Source organism: Dermacentor andersoni, chromosome 9 (assembly GCF_023375885.2).
Source record: "Dermacentor andersoni chromosome 9, qqDerAnde1_hic_scaffold, whole genome shotgun sequence".
NCBI lineage: Eukaryota > Metazoa > Arthropoda > Arachnida > Ixodida > Ixodidae > Dermacentor > Dermacentor andersoni.
In genome coordinates this window covers 68675960-68699663 of record NC_092822.1, presented here as the reverse complement: position 1 = coordinate 68699663, position 23704 = coordinate 68675960, and the positions used below count along the sequence as shown (strand labels likewise).

The 23704-nt window shown below is 42.2% G+C and overlaps 1 protein-coding gene across 1 annotated transcript in view; it reads left to right on the top strand.

The window, feature by feature from the left end:
- The window catches only part of LOC129384183 (uncharacterized), a 45856-nt gene extending 28509 nt beyond the window's left edge, over window positions 1-17347 (top strand). The window contains exons 2-5 of the mRNA XM_072284547.1: window positions 4492-4567; window positions 8497-8779; window positions 12823-12953; window positions 16724-17347. Coding sequence (XP_072140648.1) covers window positions 4492-4567; window positions 8497-8779; window positions 12823-12953; window positions 16724-17163 — 930 coding nt within the window. The 3' untranslated portion in view covers window positions 17164-17347. The remainder of the gene's footprint in view (window positions 1-4491; window positions 4568-8496; window positions 8780-12822; window positions 12954-16723) is intronic.
- The last annotated feature ends 6357 nt before the right edge of the window (window positions 17348-23704 follow it).

The following is a 23704-nucleotide window of genomic DNA, read 5'->3' as shown; positions in this document are numbered from 1 at the left end:
CAATGTTCTTGCTCAAAGTTTACAGAAATATTACATTTTGGAGTCCATATTATTCTTTGAAGCACTCTTCAGAGTTACTTGGCTGTTTTTTAAAGAAAACAATTATGGACTGCTTTCTTCTGTGAGAGAAATAGCTGCTGCAAAGATGGTACTAGTGCAAGTTATCGAATCAGCCATTCAGGGAGGGTTTCTGCGTGTTCAAGTAGAGCGGGCAACGCGGTTTCCAGGATGTGCAGCATGTTTGGCTGCAAAATCAACAAATCCAAATGAACGCACAGTCATGCTCTGCTCAATTCTCGGTAATTAATGATAATTGCCTGATAACTGCGTGTTGCCTGCTCCACTCGAACATGCGGTGACCCTCCCTGAATGGTTTTTTTTGGCAGCTGCCGGCAGGCAGCGACACTAGCCTGCACTAGTGCCGCCTTTGCAACAGCCATTTTTCTCACAGGTGAAAACAGTTTATCCTTATTTTATTAAACAAAACAAAAAGCCAAAGGTGGGTAACTGTACGGTGTGTTACACTGAATGATGTAGACTCCAAAATGTGATCTTTCTGGGAAATTTGAACAAGAACAGTGCAGCGGTAAGCGCAATATTTTTTTTTTTTTCAGAAACTTTAAGCGAAATGGGCTGTAATTTGCAATGGCAAGCACAGCTCTTACATGGAGAGTTAAAAGGTTACTAGGACATGTCGTGTGTTTGGCTGCAAAATCGACAAATCCAAATGGACGCACAGTCATTCTCTGCTCAGTCGCCTGTAACGTATGATAAATAAAGTATGTATGCTGTGCAAATTCTCTTGCACAACTGAGAGAATCATGGCCGATGAGTTATGCTGGAATTGCGATGCCAGAATTTATTTTTCGATGGCCAAGTAGACTTGGTTTTTTCAGTATATGATTGTCTAAATGCTCATGAGCTGCATCTATGGATAGCATCTCGATAGAGAAAGAAAATCTGTTTAAATTTATTGCTGTAGAACTTGAGGGCCAAGTCGCATGTAAGTAGCTCTACTATACAGGTGCACGTGAGATGTACTAGTCATGTATACCTATGTGGGTCGTACATTGTTGGGGGTCACTCAAGATTTCAGTGCATCTGCTTGCAACTTAGAGTCAAGCCCTGAAGAGTTATTCTTTTTCAATGGGTGTTTGCCTAAAGTGTCTTGTAAACCCCCCCCTTTTTTTTTTCTTCGGAGTGCAATGAATGTTCAAGTTGTATAGGTTTTAATACTGTCAAGACGTTTCTTCTAAGTGGCCTTGTAGATTAAATTTGTCAAACTGCAGCTGTATTGGACTATGACCTTAGGTATATGTGTATTTTGTACATTTTTTCAACCCATAATGGGTGTAGCCAGGCTTGGAGTCTGAACATAGGCTCTAACTGTGCCTTTTATACTGTATCTGTAGACCTCATGCAATCACACTCAGTTATGCAGTGTCATTCATGGTACTTAACTGGATATTTTACATAATGAGCTTCTGTTGAATTATGTGTTTTTTTTTCTGGTCTCGGAAAGTCTATTGATGTAGTTGTCCATGAGAGGAGAGCGTTGGGGGGTTTTTTAGCTGCCTCTTAGAACCTAATTCTTTTTATTAGTGATCTGCAAACAGCAAGTAACAGGTGACATAAGGGTTAGAGCAGTGCATAGGCCCGGGCTTGATCAGTGAAAGTGATTTCACCTAATGCCCTCGGGCCTGTGCTGCCTGGCTTGTGCATAAAGCTGTGTGCTACTTAAGTGGCCAGGTCGGGCGTTCAAGCACACGTGGGATCTCTGCATAGGTCCAAGGCATTCCTTGTGAGACTGAAGGGACAATTAGGGAGATCTTGCTCTTAATTACCTAAAAAAACAAGAACTGAATGATTTTAATTTGCTTGTGTTTGCAGGTTTTGAGAAAGTGTTATATTTTTGTTTCTACAACAACAAATTGTCCTCCTGAAGCAAAAGAAATTAGTACTAGAGACTACTCTCGAGACAGTTTGACTGTGGCCACTTTTGTGATTGCACTATTTTATTGCGCTTGATAGAATTATTGATTGCATTTGAGGTATTTTACTGCACTTCATTTATTGCACAACATTGATGATTGCTTTATTGTAACAATCACAATATTCTTCATGAGCCTTAAACTTTTACCTGAGAAGTGGGCTCAGCAGGGTTTGTGTGGCACTCATTCATTCCACATTCATTATTTTGGTGCCCAAGTTAGAATATGACCGTTTGACCTTTCAGCTACTTTTGCATGTAATATAACTTACACCATTTTCCTGCTGTAAGAACTGTTCACATGAGCTATTCTATTGCCATAGCAGTTGAGACACTATTAGCCCCTAGACCGACCTACAAAGGTGCTGCGAACGCTGCTGACATGACATCAGGGGCACAGACTCACACCTGTCGTCTGCTACAGTTTGGACAGCGTCCAAATGCCTCGTGCATCGTTTCAGTTTGTTCACTTTTGTTCTCTATGCTAGTACGTCTACGACATTCCTCTCAAATGTATTTTACAACGTAAACTGTTATAGGCTCATTCCAATAGCTGTTTTGGTTGGCGATGGTGTCCGTCGCAGCTATTGCCAGGAATGTGAAAAAAATTATACCCACTTCCTGTCGGGATCGAACCCGGGCTGGCTGCATGGGAGTCGGATAATCTACCACTGAGCCTCGCCAGGGCTTGCTAGCTTGCAGCGGAAACATGCCCTATAGACGCGTCCTAGTGAGCGAGGAGACATGTGATATGGCGTCCGCACTGCATAGGGTCAGTACGGGCACACTTTGCATTGCACATGCATATTATTGCATCAGGTAGAATGCCATGTAGCTGTTGCATAGGTAGTGGTACAAGGTAGATAGAGAAGGTTTGAGGAAGAAAAAAATTACGGGGATGGTAAGAAAAATTATAGAATAAAGAAATGTGTATTGTATACATGATTAAATCAAGCTGACTAGGGGACTATATCACCACCTCATCTCAAAGGGGATGCCAATTAATCATCATCATTAGCATCGTATCGTGCTACTTGTCACGTAATGTGACATGCACGCCGCGTAACATCAATACGTGCGAACTTCGCTTTGCAGTTGCATTTTATTCTGCCAGGTGTCCCAACATGTAGCAGTTGCATGTTGCATGTAGCTGGACCTGGTTAACTCAAGCACGCTAGGTGACCATTAGCACCATCTCCTCGTTTTAAAGGGTGTGCCAATAAATCATCATCATCAAAACAGCATCGTATTGTTCCATGCTCCAAGAAATGCAATGTGTATCGCATAATCTGGATGCCTGTGTTTACTGTTTGGTACATGTTATGGCACCTCCTCGCAAGGTACAAACCACTGTTGAAAAATGGCCTTGGCTATAGCCGTGGCTGCAACCAGGCAACACCGGGCTTAGTAGGCCGCTGTGCAGAAAGCAGGACACGCCACAACTCACTGTCGATGCAGGGCAAATAGTTCAGATTGTTCTCACAAACACGATGCAAAGACCCTCTAGTGTGTGTTGCAGAAAATGGAGCTCCTATGAAGCACCTCCTCCAGCTTATGCTGTGACTGTGCTGTTTGTGCCATGCAGGCCTGTAACTTTTTTTCGTTTTCATTGTTCTTCGAAATTTATTCAAAGAGCTTATTTTGTGTACAACGATAAGTTTCTCTAACGCAATGCCACAGTGCCACCTGGCGTAGCTCAGTTCAGCTCATTGAGTCTTTTTCAGGCCCAGTTCTACAGTCTTCAGCGGTAGTTCACGGCAGTAATCAAAGCATAAAAGCATTGGATAGAACATTTAAGTTAAATGGCCATACTTGCTGTGTTACAACAAGCATGTAAGAAATGCTGGCTATATATGACTCATACAAAATTTATTTTGGTCTGAACCCACTAATACTTGATTGTTCATGACAAGTAGTTGATGGTAAAATATTGAGTTTTTCCTGTTCGTCACAAAAACATTTGGCAGTAGCACGAGTACTCAACACTGTACTCGACATTCTACCGGTACCGTTCGCTTTTTCAACTGCTTCTGAAAATGAGGCCATTCTTCGCCGGTTAACTTTAAGTGGAGATAATTTGAAGCAAAGCTAACTGAGGCTTTCATTGATTTACAGCGCACAGTAAGGTATGGACGAAAATTCTCTTTTCAATGCCACACGATAAACAGAGTTCAGCCATTTACTGGTGTTTGTTGCTCGAGAAAGAATTATGATGGATCCTTTTAGCAACACTTACACAGCTGCTCAGCCCATATACTTAGGTGAATTATGCTTTCTAGACCAGAAGGCTGCAGCCAGCAAAAAGCAAAAGCCTCATTCATGAGTAGTACAGGGCACATTGAAGATATTATCATTCACCAGGGAAGGTAAACAATCGAGTGAATACATATGAGGATTATGGTGTCTCATATTCCCTGAGACTTTGCAGGTTCCTTGCCATCAGGGTCCCTGGAGCAGTATCAGTTGCTCGTGTCCGTGCATGGCAGGCTGCATTCCTGCAGGCTGTGCACTTACAAGACTCGGAAGACCTATGTGAAAAACACCTGCTCGCACCCACACTGGTGAGCTGTCCTTCAGGTGCCACCTCTGACCCGGCATGTTCACTTGAGATTGGCACCTGACAGTGTATCTGCGGATCCAGCTCTGCCCGAATGCATTCACCGACAGTTCCACTCTCAAGCGGCATATGCATAGCCATGCAGGAGAGTGTTCCATTTCCTGTAGGCACTGTGGTGCATTTGTGAAAGGTCGACCTCTTGTGACACATGTCCTTTCATGCTGGGAAGATGCCCTAGAAGTCAGACGTGCGTTGTTGTTTCCTAGGTCAACCGATTGATAACTGTTTAATGCGTATCATTCTTTGGCTGGATGTTCCATTCGCCCTTCCGTTTCGTGTCCCAAAAGTCCCATACCTCCATCTAGGCTTGAATAGATAAATTTCTGTGAATACTCAAACTTCCGTACGTTTACTAACGCTTACTTATGGTGTCACGAACCTGCGACACGGTATTTTGTAAGCCAGCATGAAAATGATGGTTAAAACATATATTTGCCTAAACTTCATCCACATGGCTTCAAACGGCTTCGTAAGCACATTATTTGATACCATGAACTGTTTTATAACTTAACAAATAAAAACACCATTAAAATTTTACGACTGTAAGATTTGAACACATAACGTCTTGTACAGAAGCCCAATATGGAGAACATTATGCCATGGATGCACGCATCGACAAGTGGTGTAGAACAACACGCGTCTGATTTTCTGGCAGGCAAGCAAGCGCATTTTGACTTCCTCACTGAGGCGCAGTTAGAACAGAGCAAAGAGCTTGCGTGGAAAAGGAATGCGCGGATAATGCAAGCAGCTAGATAATTGTGTCTTTAACAACAGGTAGAAGCTTCTGAACAGGACACAGTGGAATGAAGGCGAGTGGGCTGGTGGGCAAATTATGCGAGGAAATTATGCTAGACTTGGGATGGAATCGTTCCCACCGTATACATTCATCCCGGAACGTCAAAGAGGGACTTCAAAGAATTTATGAACGACACATTTGGATGGATCCTCCCATCGTCACTGTGGGTGACTTTAGCATCAATGTGTCTCGTCCCAACGGAAAGTAGTTGTTGGTGTTTCTCGGGGAAGGTTCAGGCTTCAAAAGTTACACCAAGACCAACATCCCCACGACGCGCCATCGGTCATGCATAGACTTAACATTCACTAATGACATCTCCAATGTCATCGCAGAGCCCATGGCTGTCTATCATAGCAACCATAAAACAGTCATTACTGTGGTCACCAGATAAACATAAATACAAATGAACATGAAAAAAGTGCATGCTTGTGAAATATTGTTTTGTTGTTTTATTTTTTCTTTATAATTCTGTACAGCTACGCTGGTCACCCACCTTCACAGAGTTGAATGGTTCTGAATTTTTTAAATCTTGTTTTTATTTGAATTGCTTGCTTAACTTTGGCTGGGACACTGTATATGTATACTGTAAATCATAAGCAAATAATAAAAAATGGAATAGTATGTGAAAGATATATGAAATGAATGAAAAGGAATGTGGAAAATGGGGAGATAGGATCAACATTTAATCATCGAATCATTTGAACCACCATGCACATTGACTTGGTCTTCCTTAGGGTCCAAACTTGGTTGACCCTTTCTTTTTTTGTCATTTCAATTGTTACAAGTTTGTTATAAAATTGTTACAATTGTCGCTGTGCCATAGTCATCTGCAATTGACATCGGCATTCTTACTCAGCTTGCCTTAGATACAATGCTGTCTTCTATTGAATTGTGACAATAGAAATTGTGGAAATGTGGTTTCAATAAAATAGTTTACACTACACACTATGCATTGCGATTAACACAGTATTTAGTGTTATTTTGTAAACATCACCTAAAATAACAAATGTATAGCGTGCATGTTCTCATCTTTTTCCCCCCTGTCAGACAGCCACAGGAGACATTCTGCATTAACCTAGCCAGGACATTGATGAGAATGAAGTGGCAATTTGATATCAGCTTTCAGAAACATCTCCACTCTATTGGCAATGTGGCATCCATGTTCACCGTTGTGTAAATACACAGAGGTCTCAGATCACTAAATGATGCTGTCAGCTCCATCATAAGAAATAGAAAGCACGCAGCACACCACCGCTTCTGATTTTCCCTTGCTGCTTACACCAGTCCAGCTCCTGCTTGGTATCAGTGATTGCTCCGTGTGTGTTTCCAGCAAAGTGTGTGTGTGTGTGTGTGTGTGTGTGTGTGTGTGAGTGTGTGCGTGCGTGCGTGCGTGCGTGCGTGCGTGTGTGTGTGTGTGTGTGTGTGTGTGTGTGTGTGTGTGTGTGTGTGTGTGTGTATTTGGACGTGCTGTAGCTTACATCATGTTATACTTGAGAAAAGGTGATATAACACTAACCTCATCTTGTAATTATTACAGAGCATCTTGCACCAAGCATTGAGTGGAAGTTTTATGAAGTCTTTGTATAGGCTGTAACTGGTTTTGCAGTCTCTTGTGATACAACATTTCGAGTTCGCTTTGCTCTTCTGCAGCTTTTAGCAAGCAACAGAGTCAGGCAAGTTGTATTTCAAATATATGTAGACAACAGTAACCTTGATGATAACTTTTGTTGAGACTGCAAGGTCAGTAACAGCTGCTCATTGTTCGATAACCATTTTTCTTGGGGATTGAGCACTGTATTTAGGGGTTGTCGCATTCACTTAGTGTAGAAAAGCCTTATACAGTGCTGACTCACCACATTTTTTTAATGCCCTGAATGAACGCTCGCAGCAGTATGTTGAGACTTAGTATTTCAAGGCGGGACATTGTAATGAAGACTGGGCGGATATAAATTTGTATTCAGATAAAAATACTCCAGTCTTACTAAGTAGGTTTGGCATGATTGAATAATAGTTTGTAATGAATAGATTACATCATATTATATTGGTAAGTGTAGCTCATATTGTGTAGCTTATTGATACAAAGGGAAAATGCTTCTTTGAATGTACTGTTACTGTTCATGCTGGATTTAAAAGTGATCTTGATGCTTTTACAGGTGTGTCCATCCCTCCTACGGGGCATTCAAGTGCTTCGTATTTAGCCCCAGGAATCCATATCACCAGATTATTCTTGGGAAGCATCCACTTGTTTTCCACCAACATGAGAAAGCACTTTGCTTTTCTGACATTGCTCTGCTTTTCTGACATTTCTTGCTCTTCTGACATTGATGTGCAGTACATGGGGCTTAAATGTTGCTGACATTCCTGCACTGTAGTGCATGTGTTATTTCATTCCACATATTGTCCTGTAAGCTTGTGTGTCTGTATTTGTTATTTTTGCTGTCTTTTCAAGTCGAGGTATCCTTAATATTAACATGCATCAACTAGCCTCCTTTATTTCTTTGTTTACATTGCCACTAATGGGGAAACGGTCATTTTCCTAATGCGCAAAAATGTGTGTCTATTCTCCTCCATCAAACCTACGGCTGCCCTCACATCGGTGAATTCTTGATTTTCTTTTTCTTTTGTTTTGCCATTGTCACTTGTATTATTTCGTGCTCATTTCTTTCACATGCTTTCATATCATTATATATCAGTTGGTGCTCTTGTTGCGTTTCACTGTATGAATACTCTGAAGCCGAAAGTGAATGTTGTAGGATCTAGCTAAATATTTGAGTGCATTTTTACAGTGTTATTTAGGCATAATATCAAAATTGCATGCCTAATATGACCTCTATGTATTGCCTGCAAGAGTTTGTGTCTGGTAAGGATAGTAATTTACTCACAGAGAGAGATAGAAGCCTGTGTGAGACATGTGCTGTACAAGTACACTGCTTCCACAACAACAGTGCTGCATGGTTTGAGTAGTCCTACATTATGACACATTTTGCCTACAAGTGTGGCCGTGCCTCTTCATTGCCAGCTGTAGTGGTTTAGCTCTATCATATCTGTGATGCATTATCACATCACCTTTCTGTGCTCCCTGTGACCTTGCAGGTTCCTTGCCATTGGAGTCCCTGGAGCAGGATCAGTCACTGAAGTCTATGCATGGCTCACTGCGCTCCTGCCGGCTGTGCCCTTATGTGACTGGGAACAAAGCGCTCATGAAGAGACACGTGCGCACACACACAGGCGAGCGCCCCTTCAAGTGCCACCTCTGCCCGAACACATTCACTCAGAGGTGGAGCCTGACACGGCATGTGCGTAGCCACATGGACGAGCGTGACTACCAGTGCCACCTGTGTCCTGCGGCATTCAGTGACGGTTCCAACCTCAAGCGGCATGTGCGCTGTCATGCCGGAGAACGTCCCCTTCGCTGTGCGCACTGCAGTGCATCGTTTTCACAAAAAGGAAACCTCCACGTCCACATGTACTGTCACAGAGGGAAGAAGCCGTAACGATCAGTGGTGCACAGCCTTTCTTGCTTTTTTTTGTTTTTAGATCTGCTGATAATTAAGTTTTTAATGGCAGAAGGTGATTTATAAACTGCATTGAAAGCTTTCCTGCATCCTCAGTTGTGGAGTTTCTTGTAGTATTGCCTACAGAGAGTGAAATATTTCAGTAAAAGTGTTTGAAAGAGATTTTGCACTGACGCTTCACTGTTCGTGCTCAAATTTTGCAGTACGATAACATATTAATGTCGACATCATTCGATATAACACTCTGCAGACTTACATGCCTGTTTCTTTCAAGAAAAGAATGATAAACTGCTTTCGTGGGCGAGAAAAACGGCTGCTGCAGAGGTAGTGCAAGTGCATGCTATGGTCGCTGGCTGCTGGCTGTCAGCAGCAGCAGAAGGCAGCCCTTCATGGAGGGTCACCACATGTTTGAATAGAATGGGCAACACGGGGTTCCCAGTGTTTGGCTGCACAATCAACAAATGCAAATGGGCACACAGTGATGCCATGCTCAATCGCCTGTAATGTATGATAAATGAAGTATGTGCGCTGTGCAAATTCTCTTGTACAACTGAGACAATCATCGCAGATGTGTCATGCTGGAATTGCGATGCCAGAATTTATTTCGCGATGGCCAAGTAGGCTTTATTCTTTCGATACATTATTGAGAATGTTGCAGTCTAGATGCTCATGAGCTGCACCTATGGATAGCATCTTGATAGAGAAAGAAAATCTGGTTATATTTATTGCTGTAGAACTTCACGGCCAAGTTACATGCAAGTAGCTCTACTGTACAGCTACCCATGAGATGTACTAGTCATGTATACCTATGTGGGCCATACATTGGGGGGGTTACTCAAGATTTCAGTGCATCTGCTTGCAGCTCACAATTAGAGTCAAGCCTGAAGAGTTATATTTTTTTAATTGGCGTTTGCCTAAAGTGTCTTGTAAGCACCTTTTTTTTTTCGGAGCAATGAATGTTCAAGTTATATAGGTATTATTACTATCGAAACGTTTCTTCTAAGTGGCCCTGTAGATTTCATTTGTCAAACTGCAGCTGTATTGGACTATGACCTTACGTATGTGTGTATTTTGTACATTTTTTCAACCTATAATAGGTGTAGCCAGGTTTGGAGTTTGAACATAGGCTCTAACTGTGCCTTTTATACTGTACCTGTAGACCTCATGCAATCGCACTCAGTTATACAGTGTCATTCATGGTACTTAGCTGGATATTTTACATAATGAGCTTCTGTTGAATTATGTTTTTTTTCCTAGTCTCGGAAAGTATATTGATGTAGTTATCCATGAGAGAGGGTTTGGGGGGTTTTTTAGCTGCCTCTTAGAACCTAATTCTTTTTATTAGTGATCTGCACGCAACAAATAGCAGATGATGTAAGGATTAGAGCAGTGTACAGGCCTGGGCTTGGCCGGTGAAAGTGATTTCGGACAGGCCCGGGGCTGTGCCTGGCTTGTGTATAAAGCTGTGTGTCACCTAAGTGCCTAGGTCGGCCCTTCAAGCATACGTGGGAGCTCCGCCTAGATCCAAGGCATTCTGTGTGAGGCTCATATGACAGTTAGGTAGAACTCCCTCTTAATTACCTAAAGATCAAGCAAGAACCGAATGGTTCAACTTTGCTTTTCTTGGAAGGTTTTGAAAAAGTGTTCTAATTATTTTTGTTTCTACAGAAACAAACTGTTCTCTCCAAGAAAGAAAAAATGCTAAACATTTCCCTTTAAGACGGTTTTACTGCTACCACTTTTGTGATTGCACTATTTCATTGTGCTCGGTAGAATTGTTAATTGCATTTGAGTCATTTTACTGATTTTTTTATTGCACCACATTCAGGATTGCTTCATTGGTGCATTCACAGTGTTATTCTTGAGCCTTATATCTATATCTCAGAAGTCGGCTCAACAGGGTTTGTGTGGCTCTCATTCATCCCACCTTCGTTATTTGTGTACCCAAGTTTGAATATATGTGTTCCACCTTTCAGCTGCTTTTGCACATAATATAACTTACAGAATTTTCTTGCTCGAAGAACTGTTTAGATCAGCTATTTTGTTGCAATAGCAGTTGGGACACTATTAGCCCTGACGACCTACAGTGGTGTTGCGAACGCTGCTCGCGTGACGTCAGGTGCACCTACTCGTGCCTGTCGTGTGCTACAGTTCGGGCAGTGTCTGGACACCTCATGCAACGTTACCGTTTCTTCACTCTTATTCTCTATACTAGTACGTCTAGTAAATCACTGCTGTTCCCTGTGTGCGAGGAGACACGCAATAGCACCAGATAGAACAATCAAGTTAAGCGACCGTAATTGCCATGGTGCAACAAGCATAAAACAAATGCTGGTCCCTGTATGACTTCTACAACATTTACTTCGATCTGAACCAGCTAAAGCTTGTTTTCTCATGACGAGTAGTTTATGGTAAAATATTGAATTTGTGCAGTACAGTCGAATCCAGCTATATCAAACTCGCAAATCATTTCGATATAGAGCATAATTCGATATAAGCCTGCTAAAGATTTCGATGTCATAAAAGCACATACCATTTAAAAAATCACTTTGTTGATGAAACTGGCTTGGTTTCCCATGAAATAGTCGTGTATTTTCTTCTTGAGCAATTTCGCTGCCTGCGATGCACGCACTTCACATTGTCTAAGGAGGCGGAGCACCTGAGGCCATAATCATCCGCATTTGGGCAGAAGCAACGGACTAGTGCGAATGCACCAATCACCTCAGAGGATGCGAGCCAAGGACCGTCGTTGCTTTCTTCATTGTGCCCACTTTCACTTGTGCTCTGTATGTTGTCGGCAATGTAGTCTTCGTTTTCAAGCTCTCCCATGGTCAGGACACCATCATTTGCACTCACAAACTCGCCAACTATTGATTCGTCAACAGCTCAGTCCAAACTTGGGCAACACCGGCAACGTCTTCGTCGCATTCATCAGAATTTACCATTATCACCGAGCACGCGAAGGCCGGCACGTCTGAGGCGATTTCGGATGAACCACTTGAATATGGCCGTGCGTAAGCGTCGGGCGCCGCGGGCACCTAGTCGCAGAAAAGCAGCGAGACAACTCGCACTTGCTCCATCTTGCACAATGAAGACACAAGAGCTTCTGACTGCCTGTCTGAGCAAGCTCTGCGGGCGGGCAAGGATAATTTTTTTTTGCCAGGGGGCTTCGACAGCTCGCCCGATGCAGCGCTGCGGTTTGATGGAGCTGCGCTGCCAGGCTTCCCCGCCACCGCGAGGGAACTTCTGGGGCACTTTCCCGCTGCTTGACGTTCGATATATCTGAAGTTGCTCCTATTTTTGTTCGATGTAAGCATAATTTTTGCTATATATACTCATTGTAACTATACCATGTTCCGAAATTGTTCGACATATAGAATAATTCTATGTAAACGGGTTCGATATTGTCAGGCGTGACTGTACTTCACAAAAATGTTCGGCAGTAGCGCAAGGACTCGGTTAAACTGTAGTTGACATTCTGCTGGTGCTGTTTGCTTTTTCAAGTGCTTCTCAATATCAAGCCATTCTTTGCTGGTTAATCTTAAGAGGCAGTAATTTGAAGCAAAGCTAACTGAGGCTTTCATTAATTTACAGCGCACAATAAGGTATGGACAAAAGGGATCTTTTCAGTGCTACGCATTCAACTGAGTTCAGCCATTTACTGGTGTTTGTTGCTTGAGGAAGAATTATGATGGATCCTTTTAGCAACACTGACACAGCTGCTCGGCCCAAATTTTTGGGTGAAATATTCCTAAACCATATGGCTAAAACCAGAAAAAAGCCAAAGCCTCATTCATTAGTCTTATAGGACACGTTGAAGACATCATCATTCACCAGAGAAGGTAAATAATGAAGTGAATTCAAATAAGGATTATGGTGTCCCATATTCCCTGAGACTTTGCAGGTTCCTTGCCATCAGGGTCCCTGGAGCAGTATCAGTTGCTCGGGTCCGTGCATGGCAGGCTGCATTCTTGCTGGCTGTGCACTTACAAGACTCGGAAGACCTACTTGAAGAACGCCTGCGCGCCTACACCGGTGAGCTGTCCTTCAAGTGCCACCTCTGGCCCAGCATGTTCAATTGAGATTGGCACCTGACAGGGCATCTGCGGAGCCAGCTCTGCCCGAATGCATTCACCGACAGTTCCACCCTCAAGTGGCATATGCGCAGCCATGCAGGAGAGTGTCCCGTTTCCTGTAGGCACTGTGGTGCATTTGTGAAAGGTCGACCTCTTGTGACACATGTCCTTTTATGCTGGGAAGGTGCCCTAAAAGTCAGAGGTGTGTAGTTCTTTTCTAGGTCAACCGATTCATTGACTGTTTAATGCATATCATTCTTTGGCTAGATGTTCCATTCGTCCTTCCGTTTCGTGTCCCAAAAGTCCCATACCTCCATCTAGGCTTGAATAGATGAATTTTTGTGAATACTCAAACTTCCGTACCTTTACTATCGTGTCACGAACCTCCGACATGGTATTTCGTAAGCCAGCATGAAAGTGATGGTTAATACATATACTTGCCTAAACTTTGTCCGCCTGGCTTCAAACGGCTTCTTAAGCACATCATTTGAAACTATGAACTGTTTTATAAATTAACAAATAAACACCGTTAAAATTGTACGACTGTAAAATTTGAACACATAACGTCTAGTACAGAAGCCCAATATGGAGAACATTATGCCATGGATGCACGCATCAACAAGTGGCATACAACACCTGTATGATTTTCTTGCAAGCAAGAGAGCGCGTTTTGATTTCCTTACTGAGGTGGAGTTAGAACACAGGCAAAAGTTTGCGTGGAAAAGGAGGGCGTGGATAACGCTAGCAGCCAGATAATCGTGTCTGTAACAAGAGGGAGAAGCTTCTGAAGAGGATGCAGTGGAAGGAAGGCGAGTGGGCTGGTGGGCAAATTATGCGAGGAAATTATGCTAGACTTGAGATGGAATCATCACCACTGTATACATTCATCCCGGAATGTCAAAGAGGGACTTCGAAGAATTTATGAACAACACATTTGGGTGGATCCTCCCATCGTCACTGAGGGTGACTTTAGCATCAATGTGTCTTGTCCCAATGGAAAGTGGTTGTTGGTGTTTCTCGGGGAAGGTTCGGGCTTCAAAAGTTACACCAAGACCAACATCCCCACGACGCGCCATCGTTCATGCATAGACCTAACGTTCACTAATGACATCTCCAGTGTCATCACAGAGCCCATGGCTGTCTATCATAGAAACCATAAAACAGTAATTACTGTGTTCACCAGATAAACATAAATACAAATGAACATAAAAAAGTGCACACTTGTGCAGTATTGTATTGTTGTTTTATTTTTTCTTTATAATTCTATGCAGGTACACTTGGGTACACTTTCTTGAAGAGAAAGTGTACCCAAGTGTATTTCTCTTTGAGAAAGTAGTAACAAAAGCATTAACAAACATAGCAAATATTTCCATGTACACGTGTCATGGAACAGTAGTGAACGAATAGTGTTGATGCTGTTGCTTATTTGGTTCAACAAAAAGGTGCAAAAGAGGATGCAGAATCCAAAAATGTAAAAAAAAGAACGAAGAAGAAGATGAAGAAAACCAATGTCTGATAATAAAATTACTCTACAATACAGATAAAAAGGATCTGTGAGTGATTCAGTAGCCTTTTGTGACCCAACTGAACAATTCAATGCAGGGCAAGAAAGCATTAGTCTACCCGGATATCTGAACATTCATGCCTTCAGTGCTTACATGTGCCCTGTTTCGATATGTATGTTTGATAATTTGTCAAGTGTGCAGATATGTTGTATTGGCTTTTGTTTGCAACCTTGTGCCAACCACAGCTATATATATATGTGTGTGTGTTAGAACGTGCTGTAGCTTGCGTCTTGTTATGCTTGAGAAAAGGTGATATAACATTAACCTCATATTGTAATTATTACAGAGCATCTTTCAGCAAGCATTGAGTGGAAGTTTTATGAAGTCTTTGTACAGGCTGTAACTGGTCTTGCAGTCTCTTGTGATACATTTCTAGTTAGCTTTGTTCTTCTACTGCTTTTAGCAAGCAACAGAGTCAGGCAAGTTGCATTTCAAATATATGTAGACAACAGTAACCTTGATGATAACTTTTGTTGAGATTGCAAGGTCAGTAACAGCTGCTCATTGTTCAATGACCACTTTTCTTGGGGACTGAATAATGTATTTAGGGGTTGTTGCATTCATTTAGTGTAGAAAAGCCTTTGACAGTGCTGACTCATCGCATCTTTTAATGCCTTGAATGAATGCTGGCAGCAGTATGTTGAGACTTAGTATTTCAAGGTGGGACATCGTAATGAAGACTCTGGGCGGGTATAAATTTGTATTCAGATAAGGATACTCCAGTCTTACTAAGCAGGTTTGGCATGATTGAATAATAGTTTGTAATAAATAGATTACATCATATTATATTGTTAAGTGTAGCTCATAGTATGCTTACTGATACAAAGGGAAAATGCTTGTTTGAATGTACTGTTATTGTTCACGCTGGATTTGAAAGTGATCTTGGTGCTGTTACAGGTGTGTCCATCCCTCCTACGGGGCATTCAAGTGCTTCGGATTTAGCCCCAGGAATCCATCTCACCAGATTATTCTTGCGAAGCATCCACTTGTTTCCCTCCAGCATGACAAAGCACTTTGATTTATGATTGACTTAACACTGTGACAGTGATGTGACTGTATATGCAACTACTGAAATTGAAAATCCGCTTGCTCCCCTGTAAATCTGTTGGAATCATGAAAGGAAATAGCTGGTTTTATTATGAGTGACTAAGTTGTAATCATCTGGGTAATGAAGAAGGCACCGCAATGTTCTGTTCGAGAATGTAGTTTCCTCAAGCTAACACATGGGACGGAATTGTGTTTGTTTTCATAGACCTCTACAACAGAGGTGTGCAAGTGCTCTCAGAGGTCTGCGTGGTAGTGTTGCCGGGAAAACCTAATTGCAGAAAAGTTACCTCAGTACTCTGTAGCGACATATTGTTTTCACTGCACTTATGAAACAATTATAATGCAAGAAGTTTGCAGTGTTAACCAGAGAAAGATGCACAAAGGCATAGCCTTATTTATTGCTCTTCTGACATTGATTTCGAGTACATTGGGCATAAATATTTCTGACATTCCTGCACTGTAGTGCATGTGTGGGTCTGTATTTATGGGTCTGTATTTATTTTTGCTGTGCTTTGAGGTCGGGGCACTCTGAAAATTAACATTAATCAACTAGCTTCTTTTATTTCTCTGTTTACATTGCCACTTTAGGGAAGCAGTCACTTCCTTATTGCACAGAAATGTGTATCTGTTCTTTTCCATCAAACCTAAGGGCGTTCTCACATCAGTGAATTCTTGATTTTCTTTTTGCTTTGCCATTGTCACTTGTATTATTTCATTCTCATTTCTTTCACATGCTTTCATATCATTATATATCAGTTGGTGCTCTTGTTGTGTTTCACTGTATGAATACTCTGAAGCCGAAAGTGAATGTTGTAGTGTCCAGCAAAATATTTGAGTGCATTTTTGCAGTGCTATTTAGGCATAATATCAAAATTACTTGCCTAATATGACCTCTATGTGTTGCCCGCAACAGTTTGTGTCTGGTAAGGATAGTTATTTACACAGAGAGAGAGATAGAAACCTGTGTGACACATGTGCTGTACAAGTACACTGCTTCCACAACAACAGTGCTGCATGGTTTGAGTAGTCCTACAATATCATGCATTTTGCCTACAAGTGTGGCCACCCTTCTTCATTGCCAGCTGTAGTGGTTTCGCTCAATCATATCTGTGATGCATTATCAGATCACCTTTCTATGCTCCCTGCGACTTTGCAGGTTCCTTGCCATTGGAGTCCCTGGAGCAGGATCAGTCACTCGAGTCCATGCATGGCTCACTGCGCTCCTGCCGGCTGTGCCCTTATGTGACTGGGAACAAAGGGCACATGAAGAGACACCTGCGCACACACACAGGCGAGCGCCCCTTCAAGTGCCACCTCTGCCCGAACACATTCGTTCAGAAATGCAGTCTGACACGGCATGTGCGTAGCCACATGGACGAGCGTGACTACCAGTGCCACCTGTGTCCTGCGGCATTCAGTGACGGTTCCAACCTCAAGCGGCATGTGCGCTGTCACGCCGGAGAACGTCCCTTTCGTTGTGCGCACTGCAGTGCATCGTTTTCACAAAAAAGAAACCTCCACGTCCACATGTACTGTCACAGAGGGAAGAAGCCGTAACGATCAGTGGCGCACAGCCTTTCTTGCTTTTTGTTTGTTTTTAGATCTGCTGATAATTGAGTTTTTAATGGCAGAAGGTGATTTATAAACTGCATTGAAAGCTTTCCCGCGTCCTCAGTTGTGGAGTTTCTTGTAGTATTGCCTACAGAGAGTGAAATATTTCAGTAAAAGTGTTTGAAAGAGATTTTGCAGTTACGCTTCACTGTTCGTGCTCAAATTTTGCAGTACGATAACATATTAATGTCGACATCATTCGATATAACACTTTGCAGACTTACATGCCTGTTTCTTTCAAGAAAAAATGATAAACTGCTTTTGTCTGCGAGAAAAACGGTTGCTGCAGACGTAGTGCAAGTGCAAGCTATGGTCGCTGGCTGCTGGCTGTCAGCAGCAGCATAAGGCAGCCCTTCATGGAGGGTCACCACGTGTTTGAATAGAATGGGCAACACGGGGTTCCCAATGTTTGGCTGCACAATCAACAAATGCAAATGGGCACACAGTGATACCATGCTCAATCGCCTATAATGTATGATAAATGAAGTATGTGCGCTGTGCAAATTCTCTTGTACAACTAAGATAATCATCGCAGATGTGTCATCCTGGAATTTCGATGCCAGAATTTATTTCGCGATGGCCAAGTAGGCTTTATTCTTTCGATACATTATTGAGAATGTTGCAGTCTAGATGCTCATGAGCTGCACCTATGGATAGCATCTTGATAGAGAAAGAAAATCTGGTTATATTTATTGCTGTAGAACTTCACGGCCAAGTTACATGCAAGTAGCTCTACTGTACAGCTAGCTACCCATGAGATGTACTAGTCATGTATACCTATGTGGGCCATACATTGGGGGGGTTACTCAAGATTTCAGTGCATCTGCTTGCAGCTCACAATTAGAGTCAAGCCTGAAGAGTTACATTTTTTTAATTGGTGTTTGCCTAAAGTGTCTTGTAAGCCCATTTTTTTTTTCTTTGGAACAATGAATGTTCAAGTTATATAGGTATTAATACTATCAAAATGTTTCTTCTAAGTGGCCCTGTAGATTTCATTTGTCAAACTGCAGCTGTATTGGACTATGACCTTAGGTATGTGTGTATTTTGTACTTTTTTTCAACCTATAATAGGTGTAGCCAGGTTTGGAGTTTGAACATAGGCTCTAACTGTGCCTTTTATACTGTACCTGTAGACCTCATGCTATCACACTCAGTTATGCAGTTTCATTCATGGTACTTAACTGGATATTTTACATAATGAGCTTCTGTTGAATTATGTTTTTTTTTCCTGGTCTCGGAAAGTATATTGATGTAGTTATCCATGAGAGAGGGTTTGGGGGGTTTTTTAGCTGCCTCTTAGAACCTAATTCTTTTTATTAGTGATCTGCACGCAACAAATAGCAGATGATGTAAGGATTAGAGCAGTGTACAGGCCTGGGCTTGGCCGGTGAAAGTGATTTCGGACAGGCCCGGGCCTGATGCTCTCAGGCCTGTGCCTGGCTTGTGCATAAAGCTGTGTGCCACCTAAGTGCCTAGGTCGGCCCTTCAAGCACACGCAGGAGCTCCGCCTTGATCCAAGGCATTCCATGTGAGGCTCAAATGACAATTAGGGAGAACTTGCTCTTAATTACCTAACAAATCAAACAAGAACTGAATGGTTCAAATTTCCTTTGTTGGAAGGTTTTGAAAAGCGTTCTAATTATTATTGTTTCTACAAAAACAAACTGTTCTCACAAAGAAAGAAAAAAATGCTAAAGACTGCTCTTAGATGGTTTGACTTTTACCACTTTTGTGATTGCACTATTTTATTGCGCTCGATAGAATTATTGATTGCATTTGGGTCATTTTACTGATTTTTCATTCATTACACCACATTGACGATTGCTTTATTGTCACATGTGCTATGTTCTTCATGAGCCTTAAATTTATACCTGAGAATTGGGCTCAGCAGGGTTTGTATTGGCTCTCATTCATCCCACCTTCATTATTTTTCTGCTCAAGCTTGAATATGACCGTTTGACATTTCAGCTACTTTTGCACATTATATAACTTTCAGCATTTTCTTGTTTTAAGAACTGTTTACATGAGCTATGTTTTTGCGATACCAGTCGGGACACTATCAGCCTTTAGAACGACGTACAGGGGTGTTGCGAATGCAGCTCGCATGACGTCAGCTGCACATGCTTGCACCTGTCGTCTGCTACAGTTCGGACAGTGTCCGGACGCCTCGTGCAACGTTTCTGTTTCTTCACTCTAATTTTCTATACTAGTACATCTAGTACATCACTGTTGTTCTCTATACTAGTACGTGAGGAGACACACAATAGCATCAGATAGAAAAATCAAATGAAACGACCATAATTGTCGTGTTGCAACAAGCGTAAAACAAACGCTGGCTCTATATGACTTCTACAACATTTACTGCGATTTGAACCCACTAAAGCTTTTGTCATGACGAGTAGTTCATGGTAAAACATTGCATTTTTGCAGTTCTTCACAAAAATGTTCTGCAGTAGGGCAAGGACTCAATTAACATTGTAGTCGACATTCTGCTGGTGCCGCTTGCTTTTTCAAGTGCTTCTCAATATGAGGTCATTCTTTGCCGGTTAATCTTAAGCAGTGGTAATTTGAAGCAAAGCTAACTGAGGCTTTCATTAATTTACAGCGCACAATAAGGTATCGACGAAAATTCTCTCTTCAGCGCTACAAGTTGAACTCAGTTGAGCCATTTACAGGTGTTTGTTGCTTGAGGAAAAATTATGATGGATCTTTCTGGCAGCACTGACACACCTTCTCGGCCCAAATTTTTGGGTGAAATATTCCTTGTAGACGATACGGCTTCAGCCAGCAAAATGCGAAAGCCTCATTCATTAGTACTATGGGACACATTGAAAATATCATCATTCACCAGAGAAGGTAAATAATGAAGCGAATTCAAATAAGGATTATGGTGTCCCATATTCCCTGAGACTTTGCAGGTTACTTGCCATCAGGGTCCCTGGAGCAGCATCAGTCGCTCGTGTCCATGCATGGCAGGCTGCACTCCTGTAGGCGGTGCACTTACAAGACTGAGGAGAAAGCCTACAGGAAAAAACACCTGCACACGTAGGTGAGCGGTCCTTGAAGTGCTGCATTTGCTAAAGCACTTTCCCTTGAGATTGGCACCTGACATTGCATCTGTGGAGCCATGCAGGTGAGCAGCCCTACCAGTGCCAGCTCTAGCTGAATGCATTCACTCATTCTTCCTCCCTTAAGCGGCATATGCACAGCCATGCAGGAGAACGTCCTGTTTCCTGTAGGCACTGTGGTGCATCCTTTTCGTGAAAGGACACCCTCTTGTACTGCGTGTCCTCTCATGCTGGGAAGACTCCCTAAAAGTCAGAGGTGTGGAGTTCTTTTCTAGATGAACCAATTTATTGATATTTTATTGCGGCACATTCTTTGGCTAGGTGCCCGGGGTCATACAACCCAGGTATAACAATTATCGATTATAACAATGGAATTTTTGTGGCACTCGATTATTATAAGTGGGTTCGACTGTATTTGATCACTTGTGAAGTGCGCAGATATGTTCTGTTGGGTTTGATTTTCAACTTTGTGCCAACCACAGCTATGTATGTTTGGACGTGCTGTAGCTTGCATCATTTTATACTCAGGGAAACGTGAAATAACACTAACTTCATCTTTTAATTATTACAGAGTGTCTTTCAGCAAGCATTGAGTTGAAGATTTATGAAGTCTTTGTATAGGCCATACCTGGTTTTGCAGTCTCTTGTGATACAACATTGCAAGTTCGCTTCAGCCTTCTGCAGCTGTTCACAAGTGACAAAGTCAGACAAGTCGCAATTGAAATAAATGTAGACAACAGTAACATTGATGAGAACTTTTGTCCAAACTGCAAGGGACAGCTGCTCATTGTGTGATGACCATTTTTGGGGGGGGATTTAGCAGTGTATTTATGGAATGTCGCATTCACTTATTGTAGAAAAGCCTTCAACAGTCATTTTACCGCTTTTACCACATTTTTAGTCCACTGAAAGAATGCTGGTAGCAGCACCTTGAAACGTAACATCTAAAGGAGGGGACATTGTAATGAACACTCTGGGCAGATAGAAATTGGTGTTCAGAAAAAACAAATTGCTCCAGTCCTATTAAGTAGGTTTGGCATGGTTGAATAATAGTTTGCAATAGATGGCACCATATTATATTGGTAAGCGTAGCACTGAATATGTATATTGATACAAAGGGAAAATGCTTGTTTGAATGTACTGTTATTGTTTGTGCTGGATTTGAAAGTGATCTTGGTGCTGTTACAGGTGTGTCCATCCCACCTACGGGGCATTCAAGTGCTTCGGATTTAGCCTGGAATCCACATCAACAGATTATTCTTAGGAAGCGTCCACTTGTTTCCCTGCAACATGACAAAGCACTCTGACTTATGATGACATGACAAAGCACTTTGATTTATGATTTATTGAACACTGTGACGGTGATGTGACTGTGTATGCAACTACTGAAATTAAAAATCCGCTTGCTCCCTTATAAGTCGGTTGGAATCATGAAAGGAAAGAGCTGGTTCACTCTAAGAAAACTTTGCACCCTTTGGGGTGTATATGTGCCACACAACAATAATCGTCATCTACCTTGATGTGTTTCCTTTCTTTAACGCTGTGAGCCCGGTACTTTCCAGCAACGTACGGCTTGCGCTTTATCAGCATGACATAGCATTCCCGACAGGAAAGTATCGGGCGCGGCGTTTTCAAGAAAGGAAATGCATCAAGGCTGAGGACGATTATTGTTGTGTGGCAGATATACACCCCAAAGGGTGCAAAGTTTTTGGTGTTTTATTGCAAGTGATTAGGTTGTAATCATCTGGGTAAAAAAAAGAGGCACCGGAATGTACTGTTCAAGAATGTAGTTTCCTCAAGGTAACACATGGGACGGAATTGTGTTTGTCTTCATAAACCTGTGCAACAGAGGCGTGCATGTGGTCTTGGAGGTCTCCGTGGAAGTGTTGCCGTGAAAACTTAATTGCAGAAAAGTTACCTCAGCACTCTGTAGCGACATATTGTTCTCACTGCACTTGGGAAAAAATGATAATGCACGAAGTTTACAGTGTTTACTAATGACAGAGAAAGACGCACAAAGGCGTAGCCTTATTTATTGCTCTTCTGACATTGATTTTGAGTATGTTGGGCCTAAATGTTCCTGACATTCCTGCACTGTAGTGTTTGTGTTAATTCATTGCGCACATTGTCTTGTAAACTTGTGTGTCTGTATTTGTTATTTGTGCTGTGCTTTGAAGTCAGGGATTTTCAAAATTAACATGAATCAGCTGGCTTCATTTATTTCTTTGTCTACATGGCCACTTATGAGGAAACAGTCATTTTCTTATTGCCCAGAAAAGTGTCTGTTCTTCTCCATCAAACCCAAGGGTGTTCTCACATTGATAAATTCTTGATTTTCCTTTTTGTTTCACCATTGTATCTTGTATTATTTCGTGTTCATTTCTTTCACATGCTTTCATATGGTTATATATCAGTTGGTGCTTTTGTTGTGTTGCACGGTATAATCACTGTGAAGCCGAAAGTGCATGTTGTGGTATTTCGTTGAAGGGGCCCTGAACCACCCCTCTGGCTTGGTGAAATGACATAGTCCACAGGTAGCATATGCTGCTGTGAACACCTCAGCCAAGTTTTGCTGTTGTACGCGGTGTGTGGTGCTTGCAAGCGGATCGCAGTCGCCTTTCTCTGAAACGCTCTCTTTTCAACAGAAGGCCCTGTCCTCAATCTCTTCTAGACGGACTATTTCGGCATTTGCATAGATGGCTGCTATTGGCCAATAGCTGGCATCAAGCTGAGCTTGGCTATATGCCGTAGATACTGCAGCTGCCGCGGGGTGCTACCATGAGTCCACTGGCTAAGAGCACTGCTGCTAGCTGAAGACAAATGCGTTAGGATTGTGTTGCGCGTCATAGGCATCAAAGGCAGAAGTCGTGGGTCTATGTTAGCATCCAAAATTAAATTATATTTGAACTGTGCGCCACAGTGACATTTAGAAATCGGAGCGTTGTGGGTGCACCCCACTGCTCCGTAGCCTTCGCAGTGCAAGGCATTGAAGAAGGAATGGGAGAACAGCAAAGGCCGTGTTTGATTGCCATTAACTTCGCTTCTGCTGAACGCATTGAAGCACTTCTTGCGGCAAAATATTTATGAAATATCCTATTTTCACTACAGATGATTTTCTCCACTCTGATAAAAAGTTGTTCAGGGCCCCTTTAAATATGTAGTGCATTGTGCAGTGTTACACATACAAAATACTTCGACCACATAGGTGTAATAGCAGAATGGCATGCCAAATATGACCTCTGTGTATTGCCAGCAAGGGTTTGTATCTATATCCTTTTTGATTGCCAGCTGTAGTACTTTAGTTCCATCCTGTCTCTGATGCATTATTCACATTGCCTTCTTGTGCTCCCTGTGACTTCGCAGGTTCCTTGCCATTGGGGTCCCTGGAACAGGATCAGTTGCGTGTGTCAACGCAAGGC